A 26,364-nucleotide genomic window follows, 5' to 3' on the forward strand; every position below is an offset into this window, starting at 1 on the left:
TTCCTTTTTTATACATTTATGTGATCATGGCAATACTACTATACACACACACACACACACACACACAAAAAGTTGCTACTCTTCATAGGACAAGAAATTAACAAATATAATACAAATCACCTGGGCTGCCGCCCTGAGGTTTTTATAAAGAAAAAGTTAAAATGAATGCAGTAATAGGAGAAAAATGAGATTCCTTGGCTCCTGACTGAACTGAAATCTTCTGTTTTCCCGACTCATAATTGAGGTTACTACCAGAATCGGTGAAACAGGAGTTGGTATAAGATTAGAATCACGTTCTAACTGATCAAAGTGTTTAACTTCACTTCAGAACAACTCTGAGGCAGCTCTGTATTTCCCACAATCGACACTTTTGGATGTCTGGTGACTCTTACAAACAGATAATAACTTATTCTTGAGTGTGAGCTTTCCCCCTTTCTTTTTTTTGCCCAAAACGTGTAACATATTGTCGAGGAGTTGAGACACATTAAGGCCTGTAGACGTTGCACAGAAACACCCATATCGAGCTTGCTTGGCGGGTTTAGTGGGCTGCTGTGGTTTCAGTGCGAGCTGCCCCACTACTTCTTCTGGAGGCTTGCGGTTCTGCTCTTCTCCCGGGCCATCAACGATCGCCTCTTCCTGCTAGACAAGGCTCCCACGGGTCGGATCTTCATCTCGGAGAAGTCGAGGGACGTCAGGTGGCCCTTCCACGGTTTCCAGTTCACTCCCTGGCGACGATTGGGCCAGAGAGAGATCGAAGTCGGAGCAAAAGAAGGGTTGGAAAGGAGAAGTTGGGATTGATGACAGAGAGGGGAGCGGGGGAAAATGAGGGAGGCACAAAAAAAAAAGGTTGAGAGACGGAGTCGCAGAAGGCTGTTTTTTTACATGACAGACAGGCCCAAATGACAACACTAATAACACCAGCCTCTGGCTTCATTTCATGTGCGTACAAACTTGTTTTGACTGGTATTGCATTTTCAGCCAACACACATTGCGGGAGACATCTGCAGCCGCAATATTATGGATGAAATCTCGACAAGAGCAGAGATCTCCCCCGGCATTTCCCTCAGTATCAGTCTCCCTTAGACATAATAACTGTTGTTGTTACCCTCTCAGCCCAGTAAGAAAAACACACTCATGGTTTTTAAAGCTGCTGTGAGAAATGTGTTTTCTTATCACCGCTGATGGATTCAGGCCATTTCTGTTTCACCTCAACAATCCAAAACAAAACAATTCAGAAGCGGGCTGGAGTGAAGCTGTCTTTGGTTGCTGACCAGAGAGCAGCCGTCCCTCTCAGCACCTATTTCTTTTTTTTTTCTCTTCTTTTTTTTTTGAGTGCGTGTGTTGAAAGAAACCCAAATCCACTATGATGAATGATTTGATCAGGGTGGTTAGATGTATTTTGTTGCGTGGTGTCAAATTGTGTTGTGTGACAGGGGAAAACGCTACCTGTACTTGATCTAAAAGAAAACAACAAAACACTTTGTAACTTAACCTGAGAGTGCTGAAGCCTCCAACAACTGCTGAATTAATCAAGAACAACACTGACATTTTGAGCTGAAGGGATTCAGAAACACTGATAATAAAACAGGTGGATTTTGGATGTCAAGTATGACATGAATCAGTGTTTGAACAAAATGTCTGCAGTGTAGCCAGACTTAATTTAGCAGATTTGAATACTAGCGCTAGACTGAGGGTGATTTGCTTGACAGCCGCAGGGATCCACAGACTATTAAGTGAGGTTAATGTAAATCGTCACATCAGATCTGTCGGCGCCACCTGTTGGTTTAAAGGCACACTGCACCCAGAGAGTATCACTCAGAGCTTTGTCCTTGATGATGAACCATGAAGACTTGTTGTGTTTGGTTAGATTTCTTCATTTTTGTGAGATGTACCTTGTTTAACTGGGTTAAACTGGGTTTTTTAAAGACATTTGTAAGTAAACATGTTGTAACAACACATGTTTATTTCCATTATAGGTAACACTTGGAGGAATGTTGTATGTATGGATCATTCTTGTAAAATATATTAATAAAAAAAAGTCAGCCTCCAAGTTCTTTTGTTATGATTAATACAGGAATACAGTATATCTTTAATTTGAACCTGAAGAAGCTTCATTAACATTAAGATATTTCCTTCGAGAGTGACCTGTCCATTAAAAAGATTTGCATTAATGTCAGGGTAGCACTTTATGTTTTGTGCTGTTACGTTGTGACCCGGTGCAGAACTTTGTCCCTGCTCACTCACCATACTGTGCCTCTCGTCTCCCCAGTTTCCGTTGAGGTTGGCCAGGTGACAGTTCTTGTACCACCAGGCGCCGCGGTGGGCCAGGGCGCAGTTACTGAGGGCGATGTCGTTATCTGAGTCAATAGTGGTCCAGGGCCGGCCCTGGTGGTAGCTCATGGCATCGCCTGGGGATCATCAGCAATAATTTGTGATTACAGAAACAAATTGAATAGATGCTTCTCAGAACAAATTGAATGGACTGATCTGTCCCTCACTCCGTCCATTCTTCTCTTTCACAGGAAACACACCCACCCACCTGCAGGCACACACACCATCACACGCGTGCACTTCAATTACATAATAAGCCTAATTATAACATTAATTTATTCACTTATGAATTAATCATTTTTTCGTGATTTTCTTCTGCGTTTTTGTTTGTTTGATCTTTGTTTTGTTTCTCTCTCTTCGTTCTTGTTTTGGCTCCACCTGGTTTTTTCCTCTTCTTTCATTTGTCTGGCCTTGTTTGGGTCTGATTCTCCTTCTCATCTTTAGTTGTGTCAGTGTGTATGTTGATCACGTGTGATTTTTACACAAGATATTTATTGCATGTTTATCTGCCCTTGCTGTGTTGCTCTTCCTGAGGTTTCTTCCTTTTTTTCCCCCAGTCAAAAGAGTTTTTACTTATCCAAATCAGAGGTCTAAGGACAACTGTGATTTGTGTTTCTAGCAATATAAATAAAATCTTCTTGATTTATTATTCAAAAACTAAAAACTTCTAGAGAACAGGCTTTGTGCAGTCCAATCCTCCTCCATCCACAATATATTCACAGACTTTTGCCGCTCACTTTATTTCCTTCCACATGTTCCCTGATGGATGAAATGTAATAAAATGCCAAATATAGAGCACTACAGTATGTGTTGTTTCAGCACACTGTGGTATGTGTAGACACAGCATCCTGCTTGCTGTGCGCTTGTATCTGTCTGCCTTCAAAGCCCACAAAAACCCTGCCCTCCTCACATACAGCCTTCCCCATATAGCAGCTGTCTATAACTCGCTGAATGTAAGTTTTCTGAAACAAACATCCCACCTACTGTTGGTATCTGACTCCTCAGCACCCTGCAGAATGATGCTTGGCACCCCCTGTATTCTGTCTCATTGCCCTCTCCTCCCCTCTACAACTATTCGAGCGAAGTGTCAGGCAGATATTGTGAGCTCTGACAGCTGCTCATGTTGCTTTCTCAGTGTCAGGCGTTTGTACCTCTGGCAGTTCGGAAAAAGATTTGAGAAACAAAAGGGCCCACCTGCTGTCCCACTGTATTTGCCGATGGTGAGTTTAAACTTCTGCTTGACCGGTGCAATCTTGAAGTCATCATACACAGCGTACACTCTCTCTGAGCCCAGGCCCAGGTCGAACCTCAGCTCGTACTGAGTAGGAGTGTTGGTGAGCTCGTATATCTTATCCAGACCTGAGGGAAGAGCAAGAAGACAGAGCAAGTGAATGCAAGAAGAAACTCTTCATATGTGCATGCCTCCACGTCTGCAGAGCACAGATAGAAACATCAGAGAGCTCACCGAGCCAGAACTCCTCTGTCATGTCGCCAAAACCTGCTATGTACTGTCTCCAGCGTTTCAAAAAGTCCAGCTTGCCAGTGTTGCGACGCTGGAGCACCTGAAAACAACCAGAGAGTTTCACCGACAGCTGTTGCACAAACGTTTCAGACAACCTACACAGGGTTCTTGGTTGCCAAGCAGGTGTAAGTATACTGAGGTATGAAAACCACTGCGCATACATTCGAAATCACAGTTCCAAATCTAAAAAAATGGGATATTACAACAAAAAATAGAAAACAGGATTTGATAATGTGTTAATAACTTTTTCGACATACAGTATACACTGAGATTCTGACTTTGATGCCAGCAAACACATTTCAACAGAAGACGTTAGAGGATGTGGAATTGCTCAGAAACACCTGTTTGGAACATCCCACAGGTAAACGGCTCACTGGTCACAGGTGATAATATCATTCTACTGATCAATATCACAAAACCAGCTTCACAATATTTCTTTCTAGTTTTGTTATGTGTGAGGTTATCAGTGATTCGTACCAGCCAGCCGCCTCCGTCGGTCTCCATGTCGCAGAACACCTCAATGGGTTTGGAGCGGTCGTTGTTAATGTAGACGGTGTAGATGCCGCTCTTCCCATTGCCGTTCCTCATGATCTGGAGACAGTCCATGGGGAACGGGTACAGGAGACCAACTAGGGAGGACAATATAACAAAGTGTCCTGTAGTATCATGCGTGTCATCTGTGGCTGTGCAGAAGTGGCTCAGTTAGACGGTGGTGCACAGACCTGTTTTGAAGACGGTCTGTGCCACCTTGCTCCTCTTGTTCCCCCTGTAGGCGATGATGGTGACGATGTATCTCTTCCCCATCTCCAGACTGGATACAGAGAAGCTGCTCTCGCTGGCTCCAAGACGCTTCTCAACCGTCTGACAGCCAAATAAAAACAACTGTGGTTATTCTTAAACAAACACTTTATCATAAGCTAATGTGTACGTCCCAGCAGATGTGCGCATAATGTGTGATGATTGAACTTCAGCGCCGTTAAAAAGGCTCCTTAATTCTTATAAAACCTGAAAGAGGGTATGAAAAATCACCTCCTCCATGTGCTTAGAATCCACTTCTAGTGGATTTTTTTTATTTTTGACCACAAGAGGGCAGCGTTCCATAGAGCCTCGATTGAGCACACACTCTGACTGTAGCCTCAGCCCACTTCAAACAAGGAAGAAACGGTTTTCTAAGTAGTATTTTCAAATTTGTACGGATTAAATCAGGACTCAGAATCCAGATTTGTGTAGCTCAATATTCCTGCCTGGCCACAGGATGCTCAAAGTAACTGCAGCTCTGCTTTTATCCAGTGCAGAGTTTTGCATCCTCCTACACACTCAAACTGCATTTACAATTTTTGAGACAGACTTTAATATCGCAGTTGTGGCATTATGACACTGCATTGTGGGACATATGCCTGGACAGAATCTGGGTTTTCTGCACATATTTTTATTGTTTTAGGTGCATTTAGGAGCAAACTTTGTGTTTCTTCTGCATACAAGAGTGTGAGTTTCTCTATTTGCTGAAAACAAAAAGCACTTATTGTCCACTAAAACATTCCCTGTCAGTGTTTTATGATTATTTACATTTGATGTTTTTGGAGTCTTAATGCTGCATTAATGTTTGAATTGCATCTAACTTTTGTGGATGTTTATAGTTGTTTAATTTCAACCACTTTATACTCTGGGCAGTTTAATCAACAGCTTATCAAAATCAAACATAGCATGACTATGTAGTAGAATTGCTGTCGTCTAGGAACCACATATCTCCAAAAAAAATCTACTTTTCATGAGTTCAGAAAAAACACATGTTCGCATGGACATGTGTTTTCATCATGAATGTAGTTGCTCACACACTTGCTGATATTCTATGCCTGACACTAGAGGATAACACTATACCATTGTTGTCCCTGTTGCTTACTGACCCTTGCCCCTTTCACTGTCCTTACACTGCCTCCTCTGTTCATGTGTGTATTGCATCTTGCCAACAAGTGGCATTTAATTTCTGAAGACGTGCACAACCGGTTCGCCAGTGGACGCAGGATATGCGAGGCAGTCGTCATGTGCGCACACAGGCATTGTTGAAAGCAAGTATACCTTAATCCTTCAGTTTATCACATTAAAAATCTGGAGATTGTTTTCATCTGAAAAGACGGGGTGAAAAATGGTCTGAAAATCTAAAAAGTAATTAGAATCCATCGCAGTCAGACAAGTGTAGAAGAGTAAAGAGTACATCTGTCTCTGAGATGTAGCGGAGGACAAGTATTAAGTTGTACAAAATGGAAATCCTCCAGTAAAGTACAAGTACCTACGTGTATCTGATACAATTCCACCACGGACCACATCTTTGTAGTTTACCTTCAAAGTATTACCGATGATCTTCACATTTAAATACCTTCTGGTGTGCTGTTTCTCTGTTTGGGTGAGGAAACCACAAAGAAAAAGTACCTCCGTGTTGCCGTCCTCATCTCTGTAGGTGAGGATGTACCCCTCGATGTCAGCGAGAGGAGGGATCCAGGTCAAAACCGCAGAGTCGAGCGTCACATCCGTTGCCTTCAGGTCCGTAGGGGCGTCGATGTCTGCGGAGCGTAAATCAGAGTGGATTACAGCACAGGAACGTGTCTGCTGTGAGTCCATTCATACTTCTCATAAACGCAGGTCAATTTTGGTTCTCCTTTCACTTGAGTTTGTTTAACAAACTCAAATTAATTGGAAGAATAGGGTTTCTTTAACGTAACAGATGTTTTAATGTTTTTGTTAAATCATCATTTTGATCTTCTTGCCATTATTTGTGCCTAAGTTTTCACAGACTCACATGCAAATTAAGCGTTTCTCAAAAACAAAGACAAACGCTATGATGCAGGATAATTCCTCTTTTCACCCCAGTAATAATTGCAGCATTAATGCTTCTAACACTGAGCCCCAGAGACGACTACCACCTGCTGCAGAGATACAATTCACCACTGCAGAGAAACTGGCACTCATCCTCCGCCTGATTTAAACGCTTTGGAGGTTTGACCTGAAAACAGGCGCTGACATAATTTGCCTGACGCGAAGACGCCCTGCCGTAACAGTCGGAGCTTTAACCTCCCATGGCTTAAGAAATTAGAGGAAGCATATGTCACCATGACGTTCAAAATCAGCCCAATCAAGCCTTTACCCTCAGTCGCCTTCTTGTGAACACACCGCCGTCTGTCAGATTTACTTTAAATGAAGAAAATACAACCACTTTTTCTGGTAATTAAATTGTAATGGGGGAAAACTGTGTGAACGGTGACACATTTAGTGTCACCACTGGGCTCATTAGTCTGTGATGCTGGTTTGAGATGGTTGAAACTGACATATTTATGGTGCATGTTACTGGGTTCAATAAAGTCACAAATGTAACAACACGTGCTTTTATGTATCCCAGATGATATCTGTTGACACAATGACTCCCCTACCTGAACCCAGCGCCGCGTCGGCCCGGAGCCACTGATGGTTTCTAATGAGTTACGACGAGACAAGTTTATAATCCAAAACTCAGCTATTTGCTGCCTAATTGAAAAAGATCCAGCTTTCACTTAGAGGTCCCCGGTGATTTTACACATCATCTGGCCCAGACAAAGACACGCCTGTTGTAACCTGTTCACCATGTGCTGCCGCTGCTATTTTTACCCCACACTAAGTTACAACACACACCCGCTGACCTGGCCCGGCCGGTGGGAGACATTTCCTGTCGGAGGAGGAGTTTGGGTGCTTCCTGGTAGTTTTAAAAGTCTGAGTAAACAAATTTACACACTCTACACACAAAATCATATGGTGCAAGGATTGATGGATTGCATCATTATTATTAGTAAATGAATAAATGAAGTTCACTTGGTTTGCAGGCATCTATACAATGTGAATTACTGTTTTCTGGAAGTATCAGCAGTTTTAAATGTTATAGTGATGTATGAAGGTCTTGCACTCGATGCAAGCACCACAGATTTGAAATAAAAACCTCCCTGATGTGTTCCCTGAGTTCTCATACTTAGCCCTTGAACTATGCAAACACCAGTGTATTCAAAATCCGCAACCCAGTACAGTGCTGTTGTTCTGCATAAATCAACATCATGAAGCGATTTTCCTGCATCTGAGTATAAAACTGCTGTAAATTACCTCGTCCATACAACTGCTATTCCCCTAGTCTTGGGCCACATGTGACAGACCCTGACTGACTTCAAATTCCTATCAACAATCTCAGACCAAGGCCTTTGGTTTTAACAGTAAGAGCAATAACCTGTTCGACTTTGTGTGTGCAAAGATACCTTGAGCTGGCAACTGAAAGAAAGCATATATAGAAAAGAAATATCTGGAAAACAATCTAGAATCTGTCTGCCTGATTGTTTTGTTGCTCTTGTTGGGTGTGTCTCCAATAAAGCTATTTTTCCACCAATTCAAAGTGTTGCTATAAACAATATTGTGCATTTTAAAAATCCTAATATTTACATTTTGTTCTGTTTTTAAGCACCGGCAGTTGTCTTATAAAAACACCAGATTAAGGCCTCTCTTAGCTGACGAAGACTAGATAACATCTGATGATCATTTAAAACCCTTTTATCGTTTCAAGAGAGAGAAGAGCTTTGCTATCACAAAAAAAAAGACCCTGCCTATTCTTAGCGTATTAACCTGTCTCAGCGCTTGTTGAAATCTTCTTGGTGGCTTTTGTCCCTTTGACGGCCCAGAGGTAGACAGTGTAGAGGACCCCGGGCCTCAGGCCACTCAACATGTAAGAGGTGCTGTCAGACCCGACTGGGAGTTCAGTCGCGCCCTCAGTGGAGCTGTAGGTTAGGTAGTAGCCGTCAATGTCAGCCTGGACCGGATCCCACGAAACGCTGAAGCTGGTCTCTGTTTCATCTCGGGCTAAGAGGTTAGCAGGATCATCGAGCTCTAGAGGAAGATGTTAGTGGAAGTGCAGGTTAATATACTACTGGTGCAGACTTCAAGAACTACTGATGCAAACTACAAGATATATTGTTTCATTTCTCACCCAAAGGTGACCAAACAAACTCTACTGGCATGCATTCACTAAGAATATTAGTAACACAATGGTAACAACAAGGAGAAAAACTGTCAGATACGTCGCATCGTGAAAAAATAAAGCACACGTATGAGAGGTGATGCATTTTTAAATCCTCCCAGTAGCTTCATCCACCTCACTTCCCAAATAAAGATGATATAACGGACACAAAGACCAGATTGTAAGAGACAGAAGAGGATCCCAGAGGTATCGCTGTCCTTCTGATCTTATACATATGTCTGCTGATTCTTGACTTCTTGACTCGAGAGCCCCTTGGCTCACAATACACTGATTAACAGCCAAGAGATGAGTCGGAGTGCCAAGTTCTGCTTATGGAGTCATGGTTATAGCAAGAAATAAGATTTTCACCCGGAATAAGGACATGATAGCCTCCTCCTGGAGCCAGGCTGGCTGCTGGGTGACCATCGTAGATGCAAATATTACATTTGGATATTACGGGATGTGAAATGGACCAGTGGCAAGTGACTACTTGACAGTGCATTGGTCTGGAAGGCAAAGAGCCTTAAGATCTAATGCTTAAGTATCCAGCCTTTTCAGAAATTGTCTCTTTTTCCTGAGCAGAGGCAGCCTGGTGCACATATATAAAGCAGGGAGAAAAACTAAGATTGGTCCGACTCAGATAGCAAATTTATACCAGACACCCTCATCTGGCCCATGATAGAGATTTTGAACCAATCTGTGCAGAACCTATTCATGGATGCGAGAAATTTCAGCTTGGAGTTGAGTGTTAAACAACTGATACCTGGCAAACGTTCACCAGCTAAACGTCTGAGGCCCACGCAGCGTGTGGAAAAACGCTGCCTGAGCAGTCCACTCCTGTTTGCCACATCTGAGCCCCAAGCAGAGCATACCAAGGCCAGATGTCAGCTGAGAGCGAACCAGATAAACCAGAACTCTTCAACAGTTTAGACTGAAGGAGCACCACAAAACGAGAGGGGATTTTGGTGTAGCGAGGCAGACATGCACACGAAGAGAGAGGGTCTCAATCTTCAATCTGTCCTTCATCTCTAGTCACAAATGTTGGGTAATAAAGTCCATGTGACTAAAATGATCACATCGTTAGATACAAGGTTCCCAACATGTTAGCCGTCCTCAGTCTGCAAGACAGAGTGAAGATTCATCTCGGAGGAACAGGCAAGAAGAGGTATTTTGAGTCACTGGGTCTGAGTGGCTCCTCATGCTTTGTACATGACTGACTGAGGGAAGGCTGCAGGCTAGCTGGCGTGGGACTGCTCAGGAAGAGCTGGAGTAAAGTTATTGTGGAAAAGGATGTCTGGGCCGCTTTGCTCGCCGTGACCCGCATATGAAGTTGGCAAGTAGATGGATGAACTGGTGGATGAATGCATTGGAAAAAAACTCCTTTAAACAACAAAGCTGATTCTGATTAGTCTACCATGTGAGAAACACATTTCTCTTCAGGGTGTAGAAGGGAGCTGTCTTGTCGAAATAACTGATTACAGGGTACCTGAAGATATTAAACAAAAACATGTCCCCACGGAACAATGTATGAGGTGACTATTTAAATCAGGGCAGCGGCCTTATTTGGTCAGGTAATTGGGTTGAACAGAAAATGGTAGATTTAAGACCTGTCTCAGCCTGTGTCGAGATCTTCCTGCTGGCTTTGCTTCCTTTGATGGCCCAGACGTAGACAGTGTAGGACACCCCGGGCTTCAAACTAGTCAGCATGTAAGAGCTGCTGCCAGGCGCCACTGGGATCTCTCCACTCGAGCCCTCAGAGGAGCTGTAGGTTAGGATGTAACCATCTATTTTGGCCTGGGCTGGCTCCCACGACACTGTGAAGCTGGACTCTGTTTCATCTCGGGCTAAGAGGTTAGCAGGAGCATCCAGCTCTAGAAGGAGATGTTAGTAGATGATATTAGTACACTTCTTGTGCAAACTACAAACTACAGATGAGCTGTAGATCAACCTACATAGTCCATCAACGAATCCCAAGACCTGTGGGGCTTTTCCAAAAGCATGTGCCGGCATGCCTTGACTTGGTTTGTTGGGATACCACAGCCTAGTGCAGTTCCATTAAAGCAGGGCGACCGCCTTAAAGGTGTGTCTTTAACTGATGACACGCTTGTGTCAAGGACTGGGTGGTACTGAAGTACAACCAGCTGTTTTCACCGGCAGTAACTTAAGCACAGACGTGAGTTGAGTATTACACACTTTTTGACGGGGTTGCCACTGGTTGGCAAAGGTTGCGGGATACCACCGCAGCCTGCTTGGAGGTTGGGTGGCTGCGCTTTGGTCTCACTCCAGAGATGGTCCATCCTGGGCACGGCTCAGCACGCTTAAACTGGCGATGGAAACGCAAACTAGCGCAGCACGGTTTGTCTTGGCATGGCCAGAAGTGCCGGTGGAAAAGCCCCACTGGTCTCATGACATGCTGAAGCTTTACCTTTTTAGTTTAGTAGCATTCCAGTTCTACATATACAGAAGCAAAGAATTGTCTTTTTTGTAATTGACTGGTCAAACAATAGTTTGAAGTTACATTTAAGCATATTTTACTATCTTGGTTACCCGGTCATTTATTCAGCTTAACATTAAGAAAAATAAAAAGCTTTTTAAACTGAGCAGTTAACCCCAGGTTAGGCATTTAGCTGGTCAGACAATTAAGAGCTTCGGATTTGAGCAGAGAGTCGTAGATTTGAGACCTGTCTCGGCTTGTGTTGAGCTTTTCCTGCTGGCTTTGCTCCCCTTGACGGCCCAGATGTAGACAGTATAGAGGACCCCGGGCCTCAGGCCGGACAGCATGTGTGAAGAAATGTCAGACCCGAGTGGGATTTCCCCACTTGCGCCCTCAGAGCTGTAGGTTATGATGTAGCCATCAATTTCTGCCTGGGGGTGATCCCAGGACACCTTGAAGCTGGACTCTGTTTCATCTCGGACCAAGACGTTAATAGGAGCGTCCAGGTCTGCGTGGGGAGTTTTTAGTTAGTACAGTCTACTACAGCATATACACTACATCAGGTGCAAATGTTACAACATTACAACAGCTACACACAGCTAGCGACCTCTTACACTGTCACCTTCAGTAACTGTGCAAGAGGAGGGAAACATCAAACTTGGATTGAAGGTATTTGAAGGAGTTTGATGTTTTCCAGTCCTTTTAAACTCTTAAGAAATTAGAAATGAACAATTTAACAGTTACCCAAAAGAACGTGACATGTTATTCCGTTACATTTTTGAATCCAAGTTTGACGTCACATTGTTATGTAAGCAGGACTACTATGAGTACAATGAGCTATGTTAATTGAAGATCATGCAAACTACTGTTGCAAACAACAGATGGTGACAGAAGATCTGAACCATCGAAGTTGTGTGATGGATCCTCTGGATGAATGAATCCCACATGTATGTTGTTCTTCTCTCACTCTGATTCTTTGTATTCTCCAAAAACAAGTAAAAGCGTCCCCGCTGAAAAAGCACGAGCCTTTGATTTTAATAACCACGATGAAAACTGTCCTTCAACAGAGCAAAAAAACATTGATAAAAATAACCGTCGCTCTTCCCCCGTTCGCTCGTGTCATAGATAACTGAGATCACTATTGCTCCCATCATCAGCTCGAAAAAGTGAGTTTCAAGCCACTTCAGACAGTTTCATCCACGCGCACCCCCGCTGCTTGATGTATGAGTGTGTTTATTGGAGCTAACATATCTGCTTCCCTCATCAAAAGGGGAACCAGGGAAAAAAATCTGAAAACTGAGCCAGAATGAAAAGAAAAGTTAAAAATGTGTATAAATGTAAGAAAACAGAAGAAAAAAAGAAAACATATTCAGCAAACACAGCAACTCAAAGTAAGCAATCACACAAATACACATATTCTGCAGTGAAAATTAAATTCAATAAATGATTAATGATCAATGATTAATTATAGTATTTACATTTCTAATACTATTAAACATTTATCTTGTAGGTATTTCACAGCTGCAACAGTACAAATGTGAGAACTATCTTGTCCTCTACTGTTGAGTGTGTGAGACTCTAAAAGCCTTTTTGGTTCTTGTGTTCAACTGTGTATTTTGATAGAAATTTGGATATTCGCCATGACTCAAAAGCATTTTCCTGCAGGCCGACAGCAGCAGCTGCTAAACTTCGACGCAACAAAGATTAAGTAAAACTAAATTGCTGGCTGTAATGACTAAGCAAAATTCGCTGTTCTCAAACTTCTTTCAAACATTCAGCCCGAGGCGAAACTAAACCGCCTTTAAATGTGTGTCCAAACTAATTATGATAAATAGCCCTTTTTTCAGCGAGAGTTCAAGTGTGCCTCTTGGCAGTTAGGCAAAGAGGGGTTAGCTTGCTAAGTGCAAAGTGTCTAATGTGATGCTTTTTACTTCACACCACATAAAGGACGAGGAAATTGTGCCGAGCACCAGGCTGCAGGAGATCAAAAGGAAATGATTGGTGCATCGTGCGTAAGGGCGAGTCGAGGTAAGAGCATCTTGCACAAAAGGAGCTTAAGAAAAAAAAAAAGGCACTTAAAACGCCTTTGCCTCTCACAGGCAGTGAAGAAGAGCGGAGATGAAACGCACTACCTGGGGACACTTGAGATATCTGAGAATCATAGGTCATGATGCAGAGCCTCAGTCATTAAGACGTGTGAAGAAGAGAAAACATTTTTGTTCTTAAATCAAAAATCTACGAGTGTGTTCAAGTGAAAGTAATCGGAGTGCATCTGTCATGTCATTTCTATAAAAGTAATCTGTGAGGCTCTTGAATTGTTCTAGACATACACAAAAGATTAAAATCATGTAAATTCCTCCTGTAATGAACCAGGCTCCACTTCCAAGTTTACCTGTTTCAGCCTCTGTTGAACTCTTTCTGCTGACTCGGTCCCCCTTGTAGGCCCAGATGTAGACCGTGTAGAGAACTCCAGGCCTCAAGCCAATCAGCCTGTACGAGGTGCTGTCACGTCCAACGGGGATCTCGCCGCTTGATCCCTCAGAGGAGGTGTAGCTCAACATGTAGCCATCTATTTCTGCCTGGACCCGATCCCATGAAACTGTGGCAGTGTCCTCTGTTACTTCAGTGGTGACCAGGTTGGTAGGACCGTCGATGTCTGAAGAAGGAGAGGAAAAAAATAGGAATTAGAAAACAGATCTCTCATCATTGCAATAATTTAAAAACACTGAACAGCGGCCTTTATTGTTAAAGTCTGGCATGTTTTTGACCCATCCCGTCTTTTCTCTGTTATAACATTACCTTTGCTTCTGTCATAATCACTATGGATGCTTTGTCACTTGAACTTAATTATATTTTGTTTTGGGGCAGTTGATGAAAAGAACCAATGCTGTTGTTTGAACTGGGTTACTATAGTGTAACAAGTGGGTATGAGTTTAGACTGAGCAGCATGTGGCAGGAAAGACTAGCTGTGTCTGCAGACTGTTGAGCACTTTGAAGAAATATTACTAATTGTTTCTTTCACTTTCTCAAACAGCTGACAGGAAGTGTATTCAAAGCTTGCTATCCATATTCTGCTGTGTATGGATTATAAAGATAATAACAAGAGGGATTCTCCAGGGGATATCTGCGAAACTCTTCACAAGAACATCACGAACACATAACCCGAACAAAGGTCTTGTTCTCCGAGTTCAACACGACATGCTGCGGTGGGGAGAGCAGAAACAGCGGAACGCGGAGCCGCTCTTTGTAAAGTCGGCAGGCTTGAGAAATCACAGCAGACGTATGGAAGATGCAGGCGGAGCGGTTGGTGGTGCACGTGTGTGGATGGGTGTTCGTCTCTATAGAGGGGACCTCGATGGAGGCGAGGAGAGAGAGAAAGGGAGGAAGACGGAGAAGAGAGGAGGCACAGAGGCACAGTAAGAGAGACACAGAGGAAGCGAGGGGAAATGTAAAAGCAATCATCATTTAGGATGATTCCTCTGTGGCAGCGGCTCGGTCGAGGTCAGTCTTGTGTCAGTGCGCAGTCTGCATCATGAAAACTGATTGATGATGCGTCCAGGAGAACAGAGGAGCTATGCGACTGTCTAACTCCATACCCCCTCTTTGTCTCTCCTCTCCTCTCCTGTTGTCACTGTGCCGTCCTTGTGGCTGCACCGCTTGACAGGCTGTCATGAGCTAAACCACAGGAGGAATTTATAATGGCTCCATTTTAGTGGGATTGAGTGTTTCCTCCTAGGCGTAAAAGTGAGGGCTCATTCAGTAGTCTGAGTACCTTACGTGATCGCTACTAAGGGAGCCCAGAAAATGTCTGTCCACTCATCATGTAGAAAAACACAGTCATATGCAGAGTTTTACGAGTACGTACACATTTACGATGACTCAGCGTTTAGGTTTCCATCAAACTGTTTGGTCTGCACACTATGAAAGAAAAGATCAGCAGTTGTACCGAGGCCACATGGGGATGGGATCACACCAGTTCCAACGCCTGTCAACAAGTTAACTATCAATCACTGCTTAGTAGTCAAAACTAATTTCTTACATTAGTATTCGGTACTCATGGGTCGGCCCATGTCCATCTTTGAACAGAGCTTTCATTTTGATCACAGTTACAGATCTTTAAAGTTTCGTGTCTGCATCTGGCACAATTGTGATGACAAATTCGGACCACAGACGGACAGACAGGCCCATAAAAACCTTTAAAATACCCAATTCATTTCTGTGTGAGACCAACGACAAAACGTGTCTCCATAATGACACACACACAACTGTGAAAACAACAAGCAAAAATATTTGCATCTATGGCCATGTTATGTTTATGTTTCATCTGCTGAAAACACTGCATACATTGCGGCATGCTGACTGTTCACACAGATTGTGTATTTTTACTATTTAAACTAATCATTTCACACCGGAGCTACATGAGTATGACCAGGTGGACAAACAGGCAGCATGGGCCAGCAGGGATATTGTATTAGCATCTTGTGATTGGGCAGTAACTGGGGAGTGGCTGTCACACACAGAACAAGTCATTTCATTCCAGCAGCACTAGCAGAGGCTTTAACATTATATAAAAAAAAATGCATATGTAAGAGTTCAATAGCCAAATTGCTAACACAAGTTGCCCGCTGCACCGTCAGTCTGAGGAGGATTAAATGTGCTTTTGTTTTTTCTCCCTCAAATATTACAAACATTTTGTTCTGGATACACACTCAAAGTCATGACGGCCACAGATGTCCTCGTAATTCAATAAAAGTAAATAAATGTGTGTGGAACTGATCTCGAAAAGTCAAACGGCCCAGATGAACAATGAAAGCATTTGACAGCTTGAAGAGGAGGCCCCCGTTGTTTTGTCTCCCTCACTACACATTAACTTAAATTGTTATTTGTTTTGCGACCATCTGAATAAAGCATTGTATTCAGCTGAACCATTTCCTCCTTCACAGCAAAGGTTTTCTCCTTCCTCTCTGGTGTTATTCTGTTACCCGCTACAGTTATTATTTTTTTTTTTTTGCCCCTATAGAGAGTATAGCTGCTGTCTTGCCTGTCTGATATATTTTAGATGTTATTAGATCTTTTTTTCTTTTTCCGAGCACTGTTACTTTCTGAGGGCGTCTTGCATTTGCTCTGAAGGTTCGGCATGTGATGGATCGAGTTTCTCCAGACGTTCTACCTCACTGGCTGCATAGCGACAGCGCCTATACCGGGCTACAGAACCTGAGCCGCGGCTTCAGCCATTTGGAAAACAGCTTATCCATTACGGGTGGCATGTTCAGCAGAGGCTTTTGACCACAAGGCGCACGGTAACGGGGCGTCTTTCATCATTTACAGCCTCGCAGCTTCACAAGCCCGACTGCAGCGGAAGCCATACAGTCAGTCTGCGGATAGGGCAGGGGAAAAAACGTGTCAATAGATACTACAGTGTGTCAGGTGTGACGTGTGTTTTTGTTGCGGAGTCCCCTGGCTGTTTGTCCGAAAAATCTGTTTGCACTGTAAGCAGCTCATCACTCTTTGTGACAGGAGCGACTTGTCTAATTTGTCACATCTAGAAGTAGAAGTAACACATGGCTGACATGAAAGGCCTCTTTTTGCTATCATAAACCATCCTTTCATTATTCCTTCATTATACAGGCGTAGAAAAAATTGTTTTGATTTTAAAAAAACACCATTAGATCAAGAGGTTTTTTTTTTCTTTCTTTGTCAATATTATGCATGTACTTATGCATTCAAATCACTACAGTCTCTCAGTATGTTATCACCGGTCAAAAAAGGGAAGCCACTTCTGCCTCTTGTCTTCATTTTCAGAACCGAACGTAATATATTTCAGGCTTCTATTGAGGTCTGAAGCAGCTGTAAGACTCCATGTACCAGTCCTGCCGCTGCTCCTGTGGCGCTGAATAATAGGCAGAACTTCTCTACAGAATATTATGATTTCACAGTGAAGTTGCCTTTTGACCTTTTTGCTTCATCATTTTATCTGTTCCTATCAAATTTTTTAACTGTGAGATTCAAACACAACATGTACATGAGTAGATGCAACATACGCACACACACACACACACAAAGCAAAAAGCCTGTCCTCAGTACAGCATAACACACTCATTGTGAAACGTATCTGATCATAAAAATCGAAATCTTTGAGGAAACAATAAAAATGTGGCGAGTATCTATCCAAGTGCCACAACAATTAGAAGGAACACACACATTTTACGACGTTAACCGGCCGTCTCTTCCAACCCCATTAAAACAGACAAGGAAGACTTAGTGTTCGTATCATTATCTCTATAAAAAAGCCCCTTCACACACTTGTCATTTCTCTGGCATCAACTGAAACGGAGACACTGATGGACAAGTCTGAGCAGACAGGGTACTCCCACCGAGCCACACGAGGGGCGATAGTGTTTCCAGATAGCGTTAAGACTAAACATTCGACTCCTCCAGCAAAGCCAAGTCCATCTGCTTTTGGTTATACAGGCCTTGGTGGTGACTTTATTGAATCTGAATCAGCAGCCGTGGTATGTTGTGTTTATACGCCTTATAATCTTTTGGCAGGTTAGTGACTGTGAAACGTCTGCTCCGAATGGAGATTCCTTTAGTTCTGGTGTTTTCCGAAATGTTAGCTGTCACTGAATGATTTCACTGTGGAACGGATTGGCCGTTAAAGGACGCCATACAGCCACCCACAGAATCAAACACGCGCGAACACACATACACTGTATGTGTGTGTGTGTGATTCTGTGGATGCAAGAGCAGCATAATTCCAACACACCACAAGCAGAGAGAGGATGATTTATGACACACTGGAGGCACATGTGTAATTCCAGCCATAAATATATAATACAATGTCATTCAAACACTAAATACAGCATACAGTTCACATATAGTTTCTTTCAATCACCTCTGACTGCAATTAACTTTATCTTCACATGAATTCAACAAAAAATACATAAACTACCTACCTTTGAACTAAGTATCTCAAATGAATGCAACAAATAAATAAAAAGCTCTTGTCTTTATACAAGTCTACATATTCAGTGTTGAAAAAAGCTGGATGTGAATGAAAAGTGACATGTTTACGAGCAGCTCATGAACGCACCATGAATGCAGTCAGTGGACGGGGGGCAGCTGTTCAGCGTGAGACACGATCAAACGATCCGACAAAACCAAAGCTTTAGAGACGAGATGGGAGCGCAGCTTCAGGGTTGGATGTATTTTCTCACAGTTTTTGTCCTACTGCAGCAGTAAGGTCGAGTTTTGTGACACGCAAATGTGCGTCAGGTTAGGAGGGAGTGTAGCAGGACCGCAACTTCAGACTGCATATGTTTGTGTAGTGGCCTTGCTCTCGCTTTCTGAATCGTGACATAAAGTCTTCTACTTCATCGTCTAATTATCAAGTAAATGGTTGCACAATGTATTGGATGTAGAATAATGACAGCAGAGGCATTTGGATTGGTTCAATGTTGTCTGCCACCGGTCAAGAAATCTAGTTAGACTTGCAGCCTGACACCAATTCTGTCTCTTCTCATATTTCTATTACAGACTCAATGACAGAGTTAGCTCTGGTTTTGTCCTGCATTGTTGTCATTTGTAACAGGAGAAAACAGAAATTAATAAGTTGTCTTTGCGAAAGCGCCGCTGACAATAATACCAATTGGAAACACTAGGAGGTGGAAACTCAAAGCTGATTACAAGGCCGCAGCAACAACAGTGTTCAGCACCATTCACTGTGCTGTCAGTTTGACCCATGTATTTAGTTAAGAAACGCTGAAAGAGAGCGAGGAACCATAACTAAATGCGATGAACCTGGAGTAAAATGAGGAAGAGATGAGCGAGACAGACAAAAGGAAGGCAGATGGTGAAGATGAGGAGGATATATAACAGCTTCTATAGTGGAAGGAGTCAGCTACAGCCACGACTGCTACCTAGTGATCCATTACATGCTGCGACATGTCACCAGAAATGCCTCTTTGTGATCCATTATTTTAATATCCTGCTTTATTCTCGCTCTTGATATGTCTTTTTTTTTTTTTTTTACCTCACTTTTGACTGCGAGCACAGCACTCACGGTCTATTACGCACTTTCTACATGTTCTCTTTATGTTTCTCTAATCTCTCACTCTACATAACCTCGCCAGCCCCCCTCCCGATGCAAACAGCGTGTTGGGCGAATAGGTGACTGTGCACTGCGTTGCTCCGTGCCAGTCGTCATGAAACCCGGCACATTCTTGCTGGCAGGCAGAGCCGAGGACTATCCTCCTCAATCGCCTCTGAGCCTTTTTCGTGAAACACCTGAAATGAAGGATTGTAGCTACTGGAGTGGAGACGAGCCACTGTCTGTCTGGTGTAGATTAGCACATTGGCGCACACACACACACACACACACACACACACACACACACACACACACAAACACACACACACACATCTGCACGCACACACACTTATTACACAAGCAGGCGGCACACTCACACAGAAAAAAAGATTAGCAGTGACAGGGGCCTTTGAGTACCTGACTGGCTGCAAAAGAAGAGAGGTGAGTCTTGAAAGTACCTAGCTAAGACTGATGACTGAAATCCATTAAATTGGCTGCCTCGAGGGTTTAAAAAACCGAAGAGCCATCAACCTGTGAGACCGCTTTTGAGCCGAGTGAGCTCCGAGGGGCGGATGAGAGCAAAGGTGAAGGAGGAAAGCGAGGAGGGAAAAGAAAAAAAATAAATGAAGGCGGCAGAAAGTAGCACAAATGAGCAGAACGATGGGAGTAACTGAAGACCTGCCGTGCCATCGCGGGACCATTTGTCAGTCACTTGAATAATAACTCCAAAGTAAGTGAATGTCAGGACCAGCTGTTAAAACGAAACTGTAAAATGAATTCCTCCTCACGTCCTAAAGCCGGCTCCAGAACACGATCGGTGCCAGGCCGCTAAAATCCGACATTACCAGATGGACTCTGTAAATCATGGACCTTCTCACCTCAGCCATCAGGGAGCATCTTGTAGTCGTTACACTGCTCACATCATATTTCCCCTCGGTCACCAGGCCTCACCACAGCCATTAGGACCTGTCCAGATTATTAGCCTGTAAATTCCAGCCCTGCGTCCTTAACCTATAATTGTGTTGCTTCCTGGCTCTATTCATTATACTATTGCCATTGGCTGGAAGTGGAAGGTAATACCAGGTTGTATCAAGAAGCACGTCAGTATTGTTCATGACAGGCGATGTGTTTTTCCTATTAGGTTCTGACCACTGGTGAATTATAGGTGCACCGACAAGAGCTAAGAGCAGTCTTTGATGCTGCACCCAATTCAAAACTGAGTGGAATATGGATTTCCTCGCTGTTTCTTTAATGCGCTTCACTTCCACAAGTGGTCGATCTATCATTTTAAGTGCGCCCCCCCCCCTTGTTAGACACAGTCGGTGGCTGCACAAACACAAGTCTCTGCCATTTCCGTCCAACAATAGTCCATTTGAGGGGAAAATTGGGCCCATTTTGCACTCACCGATAGTGTACAGGATTTGCTCAAGCACCGGTAACACATTAGAATAAATGGATAGTGATGTGACGATGCTGACCTGTGGCACCGGTGACAGAAGAGGATTTTCCCTCAGTGGTTCCTTTGATGGCCTGCACTGAAATCAGGTACTCTGTTCCTGGATACAGACCTGCGGAAAAACACAACTTTTAAAAAATGGACAAATGGAAAAACGAGCTGCGGTTTTGGACCACTGCAGTGCTCAGTATCACCATTATTTTCTTTAACGACTTTCCTTGTAAATTACTGGGTAATTTCATCTTGTCAGGCTAAAAATTTTACATTCTGAGAGGGAAATTCGCTCTTTGGTGAACTTGGTTATAACTTGAGTCCACGGTGAGTTCTGCTCATGTATACATTGCTCTAATTATCTCCCATCATCCTTATATGAATGGAAATCAACAGTTTGCAATGTATGTTGTGTGACATAAATATCTTATACTATATAATGCTTTTTTTATGCATTTGCAATACATGCCCTTTTTTCATCCAACCGTGTATTATGTAAAGATACACTATGCAGGAATTGTTGAGTTCTGTTTGTAGAGACAAACTTTTTTTTTCCCAATCCTCCCTGGCCTTGACTAACTGTGGGAAAATGAGTGCTATGGTATACTTACTGTATATGTACTGTATATAAACAAACCGCTATGCTAATACTTGTATTAGGCGTCTTCAGTTTAGCCTGTGAGCAGGCATAGACAATAATTACATGTCAGGATAATAACATCTGACCTGACTAAATCTCTGTATCAGACAGACTTTGTCCACGTCACTTGTCTGCATCACTTTATTTGCATTTTTTCCTGTGCTGTCTGCCATGTTCATGACTTCTTCTTGGTCGCACTGTGCCTACAGTCTGGCACCTGGTCGCTACCCTTTAATAAAATCCTGAACTAAACTGCATGCTGTTATTGGCTGGGAGCTACACACACACACACACACACTGCCCAAAGGTTGCAGCCGAGAAATGTCCCAGCAACATCAAAATAGGAAAAAAATAAGAAAATACAGGCAGAGAGTTTCCGTTGACTGTCATACACTTCTAGCAGATCAAAAGTGATATTTGCGAGAAATTATTAAGAGTCTATACACTGTTTATTGTGTTTGCTTAAAGGAGAATCCTGCATAGTATACCTTTAACGTATTGATCATCTACTATAGGCCAGGGTTTACATGTATTTATTGAATGTTTAAGGATTTTAATTTGATGAAATGAGTTTATTTACTACAAAGTATCCAACAGGCATGTAACAAATACAAATTTTACAAAACAGGATAACATTCTTTTTTTTAATCAATATCAGTGTGTTTTCTTAAAAATGGCAACCGAATGCCAGATTTTCAAATTGAGAGGTAATTTCAGAATTATGGGGCAAAGATGGAACGTGGCTTTCATTTTAAGCTGAGCTCTGGCACAACAATCAAGATGTTTACTCAGGGGCTTCAGGGGTTTACATGTATTTATGTGTTCAGTACAAACTTGTGTTCTGTCTGTTACAACGCTTACCCACTATCGTGTGTTTAGTGCGTGCTTCTTGGCTCATCTGTACGTTCTGCTCCTCCTCCTCTCCAGCCGGGTCAGTGTGGGTGAGCCTGAAGTAATCCACCTGAGCTGGTGGGTTCTTCCAGTCCACCTGGATGGAGACTTCTGTCTGGCCAAGAACTCGGATATCATCAATAGCTGAGACATCTGGGAGGGATACAAGTGTTGGACGACAAGTTGGAACTGGGCGTACAGACATGACTCTTAAACTAAAGCCCTTAATCACAAGCATCCGCCCCGCTCTGCTCTCATGTCCTTGAGCTAGACGATGAATCCCTTCTATCCTGAAATGTGACCTTCCTGGGCAGAGGGCCATACAGGAATTTCCCTTCTGGCACTGAAGAAAAAAAATCATCAAAATCTCTCAAAAGAGACTTCTTGTCACATCACTTACTGTAGATAATATCATCACTGAAATGTCCCCATATAACTTTTAAAAAGAAGAAATAACAAACTTTTTCTGTCACAAATGAAAAGTTAAATTCATAAGCAATAAGGTTTGGTTTATACCAACTTAACCTGGTTTTGTAGTGTCTGATAAAAGGTAATGAAAGCAAACAGGACACAGATAGCGGTATATTACGTTAGTGAGTCATTTCACTGACTTGACTTAATTTTACCATTATTAAATTAGTGTTAATTATGGCCAGTCGCGTGTTGTTCAGGAGAAGTCATAAAGTATTGCTTTAATTATGAAAACACACACCAGTACACTCAGTGATCATCATGTTATGTTTCCAACAGTAATGTGAGCATTGATGTTGAAACACCACTTTAAATTTACAATAAGATATCATGATGATGAGCCAATCAATAATAATTTAATAATTAAAGGGGCAAATATGTACGAATTGGCCACACGTCTAACTTATACTCCACACAAATAGGGGGCAGCATGTCGTCAGAGTATCAGCTAACTGCTGCCATTAGCAAGTTAGCTCATTTAGCCAGGGTCATGTTGTTAGCATGTTACCTTGGGTAGGTATCTCTGTGGCACAGAACATTGAAGTCTTTGACACAACCTCAACAGTGTTTTTTTCTTGAGTAGTTTTGTTAACATTTGAAAATTTGAATTGAAATGTTTTACATGTCGCACCTTTAAAACTCAATCAAATATATGCAGTGGAGTGGAAAGTAGATTATCTGCAGCCAAAATGCAGGAGAGCAGAAGTATGAAGTAGCAGTGAACAAAATTACAACAAAAGTATCTCAGAATCTCAGAGGTGTTATAGGGGTAATTACCACGTATCAGATGGTCTAAAGTCTCTTTTATTTTTTTACACTTCATCTACAACGTATTTGTGACTGGATGTAAAGAAACGTACAGCATAGCCAGGAGGGACTGACAGGCTTTGCAGCATATGGTGAGAGAACACAGAACAAAGCCATCAAACAAAACAAATGTGACCAAATGAAAAGGGTAAGCATTTTCTTTTTTTAAATCAAGCTACCATATTTTTTTTTCTCAGGGACAAAGAAGAAAAACATTCACTTGAGCTCTTTGAAGTAGATCATCGTTTGAAGTCGAAAAAACTATGTGACCAGTCCGCCTCATGCTGTGTACTCCTCACACAACCATTAGCCAGATGATGCCGTGTTTTCTCATGCCCATATGGGAATGCCATGCTCCGTGTGGTTTTCCATGACTAACCAGACTCACCACACATTACACTCTAACTCGATCTGTCTGTCTCACACACGCCCACCGATCCTGTCTTGTAATCTGCTTCTCTTTCACATCCGTCTCTACCACATCTGTGAGTGGGTCCGATTTGCATTAAACACATCCGCGGAGCCGTTTCCTTGTCGTTATCCTTAAATTTAATGTGTAACAAACCGGCGCTTAATGAAACACTCAGTAATGACAGACCTCAGCTTGTTCATTGCCTCTTTGGGTAGCATTTGTGTAAAAAAAAAAAAAAAAAGATGGCAGATTTAAATACAGGAAAAAACGTATTTTACAGAAGTTCCTGGAAGTAATTTAGTGTATGTGGAACAGACTGTTCATTTCTGCCTGAATATAAACTCCTTAAACATGAGGCCATCCCAATCAGGAAGTCATATCAAAATCTTGAATGACTGGAAAGTAGTGGGGACCTGTCACCTCAAACTCCACCATCCCTCTTGCATCTTTCCCAAAATCTGGACTCCGCATCTCCTACACCTCCTTCCTCTAAACATTTAAGAGCTTGACGTATTGTTTTCATGCCTCATCACACTTTTACTTACAACTGACCTCAAATTTGACCATTTAATCCCCAGAAAATCAAACATAATCCACCAAACCTGCAAGCCATACCTGGACTTCCTGCCACATGAGTCCTTAATAGGTCACATCTGCCTTTTTCCCTAAAACCACAACACATCTGAAGGCACCATGCTGCACCCAGGCCTGTTCCACCTCGGGAGTACTGTAATAGATTTCCATCTGCATCGTGTTCAGTGTAGTCAGAAGAAGCACACAGTGTTGTTTCTCAGTCTGCACTCACCTGTGGTGGCTTCGATCTTGTCGGCGTCACTTTGGATCTCTTTGATGACAGCGTACACCTGGACGATGTAGGTGACCCCAGGGGACAGTCCAGTGATGAGGTAGGAGTTCTCTGAGTTGGGAATCCTAACCTTTTGAAAAACAAAGGTGTTTTAAAAAAATATGTTTCTCCTTCATTCCATGTACTGATATGTCCAAGAAGAAGAAGAAAAAGAAAACACCTACTTGCTCCAGGCTGCCCTCATCCCCTTTGGGATGATATGTCAAAACGTAATACTCGGCCCCGCGAACCGACTCCCACTCAACCAGGAGAGAGACGTCCGTCACCTGGACCAGCCGCAGACCCTGAGGGCCGAGGACTGAGAGAGGAAGGCGCAGAGAGACAAAGTTTAATGGAGGTTATGACACATTTTAATACAATGTTCTGTTACTTTAATTGCCTCCTTGACTGAAAACCCTCTGTTGTTTTTTCACTCATCATGTCCTTTAACCTCACTTAGTCCATCACAAGCACTAACAAACCTTTTTTTTTCCCCCTCTGCAGCACCTTACTCCAAACCTTTCCTTTTATCACGTATAATGTAAACATAAACATGCAATACATTGTGTATAATAGAGGACATTTAGAGTGTTTGTTCATGTACAATTATAGCTCCTCCTGAAGATATGTTTTATGTACTTACTCAACTATATTTTTGGTTAATTTTGCTTTTGATAAGCCGACGCCCATCAAACTCAAACTGATGCCTTACTTTTAATTCGCCGCTCAGTCGACTCACTGAGCTCTGGCACAGCGCCACAGCCCCTGGCATGGCTGTCTTACAACTTGACTTATCACCACCACCAGTCACTCAGTGGACTGCATGTCCCTGTCAGCACTGATGAAGTTACAGGTGATTGTGAGGTTTACTTTCATTTGTCAGGGCTGTCCAGCGGTCGCTTGTCAGAGCTGAGGTTAGCCTGTCTGCCCACCGACCCTGTCTGGTAATCTCTTTCTCTTCACATCCGTCTCTACCACATCTGTCAGCAACTCCGACTTCCATTAAACACATCCGTGAAGCCATTTCCTCGTCGTTTTCTCTAAATTTGATGGTTAACAAACTGCCGCTTAATGAAACACTTGGTAATTAGAGACCTCAGCTTGGTCTTTGCCTCCTTGCATGGCATGAGTGGCAGATTGAAATGCAGGAGAAAACTAACCAAATATTTAAAAATTTGACATGTTGCTATCTAACAAGTGCTTAACTAAGTCCAGTGCAAACATTTTCCAAATCTGTCTTTATCTAAATAAATTAAAACCCCCAACAATAAAACAGACTAACTTAACTTAAGCAGGTTTCAACTAACTAAACAAGGTAAAATTTCAGGGTACCATGTAAATTTATTGTCATCTTCTAAACAGAAAATAAGGACTGAGTCTTTGAGCAGTGCTACATCTATTTTAAACAATGGAGTGCCTCGTACAAAAACACAATACTGTTGTGTTTTAATGTGTT

At 42.6% G+C, this 26,364-nt stretch overlaps 1 protein-coding gene across 2 annotated transcripts in view; it reads right to left on the bottom strand.

Annotated features, from left to right (window-relative positions):
- tnn (tenascin N) overlaps positions 1–26,364 on the bottom strand; it is a 66,583-nt gene continuing 40,219 nt past the window's right edge. For both annotated transcript variants that reach the window (XM_037083170.1, XM_037083171.1), the window contains exons 5-19: positions 25,094–25,227; positions 24,870–24,999; positions 22,345–22,527; positions 20,875–20,964; positions 13,700–13,963; positions 11,555–11,815; positions 10,481–10,744; positions 8,483–8,743; positions 6,281–6,411; positions 4,576–4,714; positions 4,331–4,482; positions 3,797–3,893; positions 3,526–3,690; positions 2,245–2,408; positions 1–725 (exon numbers count right to left, since the gene is read on the bottom strand). In XM_037083170.1, the coding sequence (XP_036939065.1) occupies positions 576–725; positions 2,245–2,408; positions 3,526–3,690; positions 3,797–3,893; positions 4,331–4,482; positions 4,576–4,714; positions 6,281–6,411; positions 8,483–8,743; positions 10,481–10,744; positions 11,555–11,815; positions 13,700–13,963; positions 20,875–20,964; positions 22,345–22,527; positions 24,870–24,999; positions 25,094–25,227 (2,585 nt within the window). In that variant the 3' untranslated portion in view covers positions 1–575. The remainder of the gene's footprint in view (positions 726–2,244; positions 2,409–3,525; positions 3,691–3,796; positions 3,894–4,330; positions 4,483–4,575; positions 4,715–6,280; positions 6,412–8,482; positions 8,744–10,480; positions 10,745–11,554; positions 11,816–13,699; positions 13,964–20,874; positions 20,965–22,344; positions 22,528–24,869; positions 25,000–25,093; positions 25,228–26,364) is intronic.

The sequence above is a fragment of the Acanthopagrus latus genome, chromosome 21 (genome assembly GCF_904848185.1).
Source record: "Acanthopagrus latus isolate v.2019 chromosome 21, fAcaLat1.1, whole genome shotgun sequence".
Lineage (NCBI taxonomy): Eukaryota > Metazoa > Chordata > Actinopteri > Spariformes > Sparidae > Acanthopagrus > Acanthopagrus latus.